Source organism: Corvus hawaiiensis, chromosome Z (genome assembly GCF_020740725.1).
Source record: "Corvus hawaiiensis isolate bCorHaw1 chromosome Z, bCorHaw1.pri.cur, whole genome shotgun sequence".
Lineage (NCBI taxonomy): Eukaryota > Metazoa > Chordata > Aves > Passeriformes > Corvidae > Corvus > Corvus hawaiiensis.
This window is the reverse complement of record NC_063255.1, coordinates 44086030-44095506: the sequence shown is the minus strand read 5'-3', so window position 1 is coordinate 44095506 and position 9477 is coordinate 44086030. Positions and strand designations below refer to the sequence as shown.

General features: G+C 52.3%; 1 protein-coding gene across 1 annotated transcript; it reads right to left on the bottom strand.

Annotated features, from left to right (window-relative positions):
- Nucleotides 1–1400: 1400 nt before the first annotated feature.
- On the bottom strand, nucleotides 1401–7316 carry LOC125319684 (heat shock factor protein 5-like). The gene is made up of 5 exons (XM_048291129.1): nucleotides 6728–7316; nucleotides 5695–6042; nucleotides 4664–4851; nucleotides 3038–3158; nucleotides 1401–1967 (listed from the first exon to the last, which is right to left on the bottom strand). Exons 1-5 carry the CDS (start codon nucleotides 7239–7241, stop codon nucleotides 1897–1899), a joined length of 1242 nt encoding a protein of 413 aa, XP_048147086.1. The 5' UTR covers nucleotides 7242–7316; the 3' UTR covers nucleotides 1401–1896.
- Nucleotides 7317–9477: the final 2161 nt, after the last annotated feature.

Below are 9477 nucleotides of genomic sequence, written 5' to 3'. Positions count from 1 at the left end.
AGTTACACCTAGAAATAGATCAATATACATAGAAAAATATAAAAATAGACATATATACCTAACCAAATACTACTATACCTATTTAAGTAGCCATATACCTATACCTACATCAATAGAAATAGATACCTAGAAAACAGTATACAAAGGAAACAGAACTTAACACAGATATAACAACATACATATATTCTTAGATAGATATAGACACATACATATAATTACAAACATATATGTATATATATACATAGCATACATCCATAAATATAACAACATACATATACAAATATACCTATACAAATAGCAACCTACATATAAATGTCCATGTAATGGTCACTATCTTATGAGCAAGTCCATACATCTTTAAACAGAGATACAAGAAGAGGGATTCCAGCCGCCCCATCATCAAAGCCTCTCCCTCGGTCTCTTCCTCCCGTGCAGAGCAGCTCTCCTGGACGGGGACAGCAGATGGGACACCTGGCAAGCAAAGGGAACACCGAGTCAGGATCGGGACGTTTCCCTTGGCAGCAGCTGCACTTCCATCAGAGAAGAGAAATCTCAGAGCCTCCCCAGGAGGGTTAGAAAGAAAAAGCAGGCCCAGCGGGCCAGGCTGTGGCGAGCGCAGCCCCGGCGGGACCGTCCCGCAGCCCCCGGCAGCGCGGCACAGCCGGCACCGCTGCCGGGCCCTGCCGGCACAGCTGCCTTGCCCAAGGACAGCCCCTGTGCCGCCCGGGGCAGCCGCGCTGAGCGGCCCCAGCACGGGCAGGGCCCGCTCCTGCCCAGCCGGCCAGTGCCCGCGGCCAAAGCCCACGCCACCCTCACGCCCACCCTGCCTCAGCGGCCCTGGGGCCTCACCCAGGGTCTCGGGCGGCAGCAGCAGGTCCATATTCGCTGCTCTTGCTGTGGCCTTCCGCTTCTCCCTGCTGGTTCTCGTCACTCTCCGGCTCTTCTCAAGGTCTTCAAGGCAGCTGTTGCAAAAGTGGAGGCTCTGGAATTGGTTCCAAGGGCTGGCAGAGCTGCAGGCCCAGACCCCTCCGTGCTCCCTGCTGGCCCCCTCCATCCCCTCAGCCCTGCCATGCCCTTGGCAAACGCACAGCTGCCTTCAGTTTCTTCAGACCCCCACAGTCCTCTCACGCCCCTCAGTCCCGTCAGATCCATCCCGTCCCCTTAGACCTGCCACCCCCCTCAGCCTGTGCCACTTCCCTGTTACCTCAGTGCCACTTCGCCCTCTGCTCCCCCAAAGCCCCCAGTCCCACCAGCACCTCAAGGTCACCGTCCTTTCAGTGTCACTGCCTCCTCAGCGCCCTCAGCCCCCTCTGGCTCACCGTCCTCCAGCAGCTCCTCAGGGCACAGTGCCTGCGGCCACCGGCAGCTCCCACCGCTCCAGGGACACCGGGGCTGCAGCTGCTGCAGCTCCGCCCGGCCCGGCCGCCAGCTCGGAGCCAGCACAGGAAGAGGGGACAGAGGGGGCACAGGGGCAAAAGCAAGAGATTAAAAAGGTGGCTGAGGGCAGAAAGAGCTTAGAATGCAGCCTAGGCCTATATAAACATCAATCTATGTATCTAAACATCCAAATACCTCTAACTCTATAACTCTGTACATTTATAAATACAACTTATATATATATAAATTTTTCTCTACACATATATAAATGTAACTGCAAATCTGTAACTCTAACTGCCTATGTATAAATATAATTACATCATATCTATAACTATATAAATTTAACTACACAGATCTATAAATACACGCACCTATAAACACAACTGTATAAATCTATAAATACTATATGTAACTAATAAGTAGAGTATAAATACGATAAATAATTATATGGATATATAAATATAACTATAGACATCTATAAATCTATCTACAAACAGAGGGATTCCACCTGCCCGATGGTCACAGGCTCTCCCTCGGTCCCTTCCTCCCACGCAGGGCAGCCCTCCTGGAGAGGTAGATCAGATGGATATCTGGGAAGCAAAAGGAACACTGAGTCAATATAGGCCTTCAGGCATCTCTCCTTTTGGAAGTAATTGCCTTTCTATCAAAGACCGTAAAAGGTGACCTGAAAGGCAGACTCTCACTTGGGAGTTTGAAGGCTGCTCTTTAAAGAACAGGGAGCATTCCAAGTTTTCAAAACCTCCAAAGGTTTGAAGTCTCCCAATAAAGTCTCAGCACCCCCAGTGCAAATGGCACCAACGAGAGCCTGAAGCACAGACAGTCCCAGCTCCCACACAGAAGCCCAGCCTTGTTCCTCCTCTGTGCTGACAGAGACACCTCAGTCCTCACTGAAACGGCTGAAGCTGAAGGGGGCTGTGAGCTGGGTTATGAACCAGCTCCATTACCTGGGACCTACAAACTGCCCTCTGCAGTGAGCAACAGCGGCTTCAACTCGACCATCAGCTCTGGCAGGAAGAGCTGGGAGGGAAAGATCTCCCCATGAGGCCTGCAGGCTGCACCAGCCTTGCTCAAGAATGCAGATCCAAGGTGCTCTCTCTCTCCTGTTAGTTCTCGCTACTTTCGGGTAAGTTAAGTTTTTCCTTTCCAAATCATAAATCCTTGTGGTTTATGATTTGTTTGGCCTCTGACCTTCTGCTGCTTGTATTTTTAACGTGGCTCACTAGGGCTACCAGCAGATTGGTCCTACATTGATTTAATGTGCTGAGACAAAAAGCTCAGACTTCTACATTGACTTTTTGCTGGGGTTTTGCTCTCTTGCTTCAAGAGTCACTCAGTGTTGCCTCCAGAGCACTGTCACCTTGCAGCAAACTCATCCACGGACTTCAGCTCAAAATTGGGACACCCGGGTTGGTGACACAACTCCCACAGGGTCAGGGTTATTCACGGCTCTCTGGCCACAGCACAGCACTCGGTGTCAGTGCCTCTGGAGAAGCGTGGAGGGCAGGATTTGAACGAAAGGCACCAGGGAGCACCAACCCTGCAGACAAGAACTCAACTCTTCTCATCTCCCTTCCTGCCAGAGGCAGGCTCAGAGCAGCCGCCTCAGAGCTCTCTAAAGCAGTGTGGGCTCTCTCCTTACCAGGCTCCTCGGGCTCCAGGGAACTCTTTCTGCAGCTCATGGCGCCAGGCAAAGCTCCCTCTGCTGCAGCCCTGTTCCCGGCCTCCCCTCCTGAAGACTCAGGGGCAACACTAAGATTGACCTGAAAAGAAAACCAGAAAGAAAGAAACCCAAAGATCACTTACTGTTTTCTGCAGGGACACAGTAGATCAGAGCCTGCCACATTTTCTTCTCTTGAAGAAGAAAATGCTCTTGAAAACTGCTGTGTCTGAGTTTACAGAAGACGAAAGCTCATCACACTTGGCAATGAGATATTGGGATCCCAAAAAATCCCACTCGCCACCTTGACTCTGCCCTTCCTGGCTAATGTATCTGCAGCAGGCAGTGGGTCTGCATATTAAACAAAACAGAGAAATTCTTTGGCAAAGTTGTCTAATAATACGCAAAAAGGCCAGTGCCAACACAGGAACTGAACGCTCCAGGCAAGGCTGGGAAGAGGCAAGGGTTAAGAGGAAGGGGATTCCTCAGTCAAAGAGGGAATCTGGCAAACACAAGGACTCATGGTCCCTGACTGAACTGCTCTTCCACACAGAAGAAGCCCCTGGGCTTCAAGGAGTCCTTAACCCTTTCATGTCCAGCATCATCATTGTCCTGCTCACCAATCACACAAGTCATGGGGCCTCAAAACCAACACTTCTGCCCCCTAAAAGCTCCACTGCTCACACACTTTCATCCCTTGTTCCTAACAAAGTCTGGGCCCCAAAGGCCTTCAACAGTGGAGAAGATTGACTTCTCAAACACAGTCCAAAAGCTGCCAGAGCTGACAAAGTTGACACTGAACACATGCAGTGGGCACTAAGGAAGGAGTCCTGCCAGCTCCTGGCACAGGGATGTGCCCCTCCCTCCACAGCCCTGAGCAGAACAGCAGAACAGTCTCATCCAGCTGCAGCTTTGCAGGGACTGCATGGGAGCACACATCTCTTCCCACAGAGATGCCCAAGAGGAAGGTGCCTGAGCTCTGGAACATGGAGAGCAAGACTGGCAAGTTTGCCCAGCTGAGGATTTGCCAGATAGAAACTGGAATGGAGGCACCAGGCTACTGAGAGGACCAGAAAGCTGCAGCTCCAGCCCATCCCCAAGCACGGCTCTGGCAGCGCCTGCACGCTCGGCACGGCTCACACAGCAGCAGCAGCAGCTGCAGCTGCAGCCCAGCCCTTGCTTTGCCTTGGCCTTCCCACCCAAAACAGGCAGAGCCCACGTCTGCTGCTCTAACAGAGGCACCTCTCGCATGCCCCTCCCTGCAGGGGACACTTTGCCTTCCGTGGCAATTCTCCCCACACTCTTCTCTTCTTTCCCATCACACAGAGCCTCTTAGAACCTAAAGAGCATCACCACAAAGGCCCCTGCACCAGAGATTCTTCCCAGCAAAAGGAGCACCCAAACCTGGCCAACACAGGCTCACGCCTCTCATCCTCACTAAGGGGGGAGGGAAACTTTCTCATCCCTCTTCTTTTGGAAGCTTGCTTGACCAAGCAAATCCTTCCTTGTCCATTCAAAGCTTAATCCAAGAAGCCTTTGCTTCTCAGCCATGCAACAACATTCACAGCTCTCAGCCCAGCCCCTTTCATTCCCACCCAATGGAGTTACCTGAGCACAGGGAGACCTTTCAGGCAGGGATGGTGACAGCATCTCCTCCAGTGTCTCAAGAACAAGGTCGAGATCCAGGGGTGGCAATTCCTCTTGCCCAGGACTATTCCAAGCCCAGCTGGAGGCCGTCCATGCTGCCCAACCAGCACTGCCAGGTGGAGCACTGGGGGCTGAGCTGCCCGGTGTGGCTGCAGGAATCCAAACACATTGGTCAGGCTCCAGAATGTGGCTTTGGGACACAGAGCTCTATTGCTGCCTTGCAGCAAACATCACAGGAAGCACACAGCAAACTCAATGCCAGAAATGTATTCCAACTTCCCAGGGGATTGGAAGACTGATTTCTTCCTCTCAAACAGTGTTTCTTCTAATTGATGATAGGTATGTACATTAAAGGATGGATTGTAAAACTGATCTACACACAAAGACTTTGTAATCTCAGCCTTTTCTATCTCCCCAGCAGCTTCTGGATGTGGCTGCTTCTGAGTTTCTCATCCCAACAGACCACAGAAAGTGGATGCACCCAGGAAGAGCCCAGATCTGCAGACACACATGCTAAAATTCAACTGTGACTGTATTGTAAAAAGCAACCTTGTGGGTGAGGCCGTATTCTGCAGCTGCAGCAGTTCTGGGGACACACAGAGCTCCTTGAAATTTAATAGCCTTCTTTGCAGGAGAGACAATCTGCAAACTCTGCAATATCCTGTCAGCATCCTAGTTGGGCTTCATTCCAAGGAAGATGGGGGTGCACCTGACACTGACCGCTTGTGGACCAATGTTTTTTGCCTCTCCCTTTCATCCCTACAGAGAGGCTGCCTGGAAAACGGCCAGAACACCCTCCAAATCTGGAGGAAGGACAGCAAAAGCAGACAGAGATTGGTTTTGTTTTCATGGTCCTGCTTCCCCGTACACTTGACACTTTCTACCTGATTCTCACTTGAGATCTACCCATGACAGAGCACTGTGCAAAAAGACTTCAAACGGTCACTTTCCAGGACCTGTTTGAAAAGCAAGGGTACAAACTCTCTCCCTACCTGATGGGCTGTAGGCTGGGGTGTGCTGCTCTGAAGATGTGCAGCTGCGCTTCTGTGGAAGGGCCACGGAAGTTCTCTGACGGTCTACAGGAACCAGTGGAACCATGAGCTCAGGGTGGCGTTTAAGGTCCATGCGAACCAGTGGAATGATGAGCTCACGCTTGAGTGGAAACTTCCATGTGCCTGGTTCCTCTGATGAGACCCCAGGAAGTCCAGAGGTGGTAAACATTCTCTTGGGAGGTGGTGGAGAAGTGTCAGACTCCTGAGCCCCTGGGCTTGCCTTGGGAGGTCTGGGAGGCAGCTCTAAACCCTCGGGTGAGACAGCACCGAGGTGCTGGTATGAGGGAGCTGTGTAGGAGGCAGGGAAGAGGAAAGGAGGCAAAGGGAAGACTAGGTCAGTACTGGTTCTCAGGTATGCTTCCCCTGGCAGCAACTGTACTTCTATCAGGGAAGAGAAAAGCTCCCATCCTCCCAAGCAGGATTACAAAGAAGAAAAAAAAAAACAAAACAAAACAAACATGTTCCCGGGCTATTCAACAACCAATTTCTTGGCTACTTAGCTCTCCCCTACTCGTTCAACCGTCTGGGAAAACCGTCCCACTGCAATTCCTTGGCAGGAGGCAACTGCCAGAAACCCAACTGCCGGGTCTTTCCCTCTGCTCCAAAGGGACAGGAGGCTCCCTGCAGCTGGGCGGGACCACAACCGAGCCCTCGGCTTCCACACCCCCACGGAGAGCTCCCCAAGCAACCCCAGGCCCGGGCAAGGAGCAGAGCCAGCCACAGCTCAGGGCTGGGCCAGCTGCAGGCCGAACGGGCCAGGCTGTGGCGAGCGCAGCCCCGGCGGGACCGTCCCGCAGCCCCCGGCAGCGCGGCACAGCCGGCACCGCTGCCAGGCCCTGCCGGCACAGCTGCTTTGCCCAAGGACAGCCCCTGTGCCGCCCGGGGCAGCCGCGCTGAGCGGCCCCAGCACGGGCAGGGCCCGCGGCCAAAGCCCACGCCACCCCCCGCGCCCGCAGCTCCCACCCCGTCTCACCGGCGCTGGGGGGGTGCCCGGCGAGGAAGTCCAGCAGCGGCCGCTCCGTGTTGAGCTGCTGGAAGCGGCTGCGCTGGCGGCCGCGCACCTCCAGCCCGGCTGCCAGCCGCTGCCTGTTGGCCCTGGTCAGGCGCTTGATGCGCAGGAGGAGGTCGGGGCGGTCGCGGCGGAAGTTGGGATTCTGGAAGTGCACGATGGGCCCAGCATCGCCCGGCACAGCCGCGCCAAAGCAACCCAGCACTTTTTGGAAGCCGTACAGATTGAGCTGCCGCACGACGCTGCCGAAGTGCGTGGCTTTGAAGGAGTCCGGGACCGCCGCCCCTCTCTCTCTGCCCGCCCCGTCGGCGCCGGGCGGGCTGAGCAGCTCCTGCTCAAAGAGGGCGCGGTCGATGAGCAGCCCCCGGCCCTGGGTGTCCCAGCGCACGGAGCGGACGCGGGGGCTGTTCGCCAGGCGCCACAGCTTGGCGGGGAAGGTGCTGGCATCGAGCCCGGCGGGCAGCGGCAGCTCGGCCATCGCGCCTGTCGCCCACTGGCGCCGCAACGGCCGCAGCGCAACGGCCGCAGCTGCAGCGGCGGCGCGCGGCCTGAGGGGGGCGCTGCGCTCGGCCCCGCGCGGGAACGAGCGGCACAAAGCCGGGGCTGCGGGCACAGCGCGGGCGGGGCGGCTCCCGCGGCGCTGCCCGGGCACGGCACGGACCGGCACGGGGCAAACCCTTGCTTTCTCTGCCTGGAATCGGCCTTCTGCCTTTGCTTCGCAGCACGACCCCAAAGCACCAAGGCAAGCGCAGCAAATTTCAGAAAGGCTCCAAACTGAGGAATCCCATGGGAAACTGTTCCTATGTGTCAAGTGACAGCCGCATCTCTCTGTGTTCTGCATGGCTGAAGGGAGGGAGGAAAAAGATCTTCGACTGAGTAGCTTCACTCTTTTGCTTGGGGTTGCTAACAGAGTTCCCTACTTCAAAGCAGACTGGTCCAACAAGACCAGGGGAAATGATGAAAAGGAGAGACTTGAGGACTTGCTTTTTGCCTCTTTTCCAGCTAACTGGCTGGTTCTGTCTCACTGTCTCTGCCTGTCTTGGGCACATTTGGCCCATTTCTCATTCTTTGAAGTCAGAAGCAGCAACAGGAAGGGGCAGCAATTTTGTCAGCGTTGCCATCAAAGCTTAAATCCTGCACCGTGGATGGATGTTGCTGTCCCCAAGGGATGAATGACCTAGAGTTGTAATGAACTCACGCTGATGTCTCTCCAAGACATTTTGCCTTTTTCTTTCCTCAGGAATCATTTCTTCTCTTCTTTTGTTTCCCCAGTCTGGGGAGAGTTCCAATGCAAAATCCCTCCTGCAGCCAAGTCTTTTCAATGGAGACTAACCAAGGTGATCTTCCAATCCTCTGTGCTTAGTGTCACTTGTTATTTTAAATTCTCTCTGGAACTGGAAACATTCTTCTGTTCGTAGCAGGAGAAAATAGACCTAATTCTTCCATCTCTTTAATTCATGCCCTTTTTTTTTTTTATGTCTCTACATCATTTAACCCTGCGGGCTCATGTGAGTATGTTTGGTGCTGTGGCATAAGCTCATCCCACACGCAGGGGGGATGTTCTCCTTACATCCAGCTTGTCTTGAGTTCCAGCTAACACTGCCTTCTCTTGCCCTCCTTCCAGGTCCCTTTGTGAGGAGCCCTGCCCTGTCACTTCAGTCCCTGGCCTACGGGTGACCCAAGGATTGTTGGTCTCAGCACATTCTGGAATAGTCTTTTGCACTGAGTGGTTTAGAGATGCCCTGTCATCTCTTCCTCTGTGTGCTGGCTTTCTCAGAAAAATTGAAACCCACTACCTAGAAAATCTCTTCCCAATTCATCTTCAACAGCTTAAAACAGTACCTGAATTACGAATGATCCACCTCGGTGGGATGGGGTTTGTCTTTCTTTAAGCGCAGTGTAACAACTCCTGTAAAAATTATCCCAGCGACCGAATTGCAACAACATTTCTAATGAACAGGCAAAAAGGAGAAGACAGGAGTTCAGAAAAGAAGGGACATCTTTCCCCATGTTTCATTTGTCTATGCACTGCTTCATCCAGAAAAGCCTCTATTTGAAGATCTCCTCTGTAATCTCTGTGAGTTATGAGAAACACACGGACACTGGACCTGCGCCCTACTAGAGATGAGGAAGCAGGTGGCTGAAAAGCGGATTGTCCATTGGAATGTTTAGTCACCCCTGTAGTATGGTTATGGTTGCATTGACTTTTCCACAGTACTCTGTGGCTAAGAATGAGAAGTTACCCTTAGCTGTGTTTTAAGGATACTGAAACTAAAAAGAAGTGGGCTTATCTTGTGTCTGGCAGCATGACTCATTCCCAATTTTCTTCCCTACTGGTAGAATTTAATGTCAGTTACAAACACCACAAGGCAAATAATGGATATTATATTTCAGTGTTTGGGCCAAAAATTGGTTTAATAATTAACAACAGAAAAGGTTGTTAATTTTTAGGAAAGAAAAATCCTTGAATCTGTGGTATGTGGTTTTAGATTAAGATTTTTCTCTTAAAATTAATCCTTTCCCCTTTAGAAGTAATTTGTAGAGAACATCACTCAATGTACAGGCCTGATGACTTAAAGTATTATTGCTGTTCCATATCTTTCCTTTTTCCCTACCTGGCACTGTAGCTTTTGAATCACAATTTTTACCACTTTGAAAATGCAGTTTTAATGTTTTTCCTATTGGTGACTACTTACCAGTTCCAAGTTAAAGAG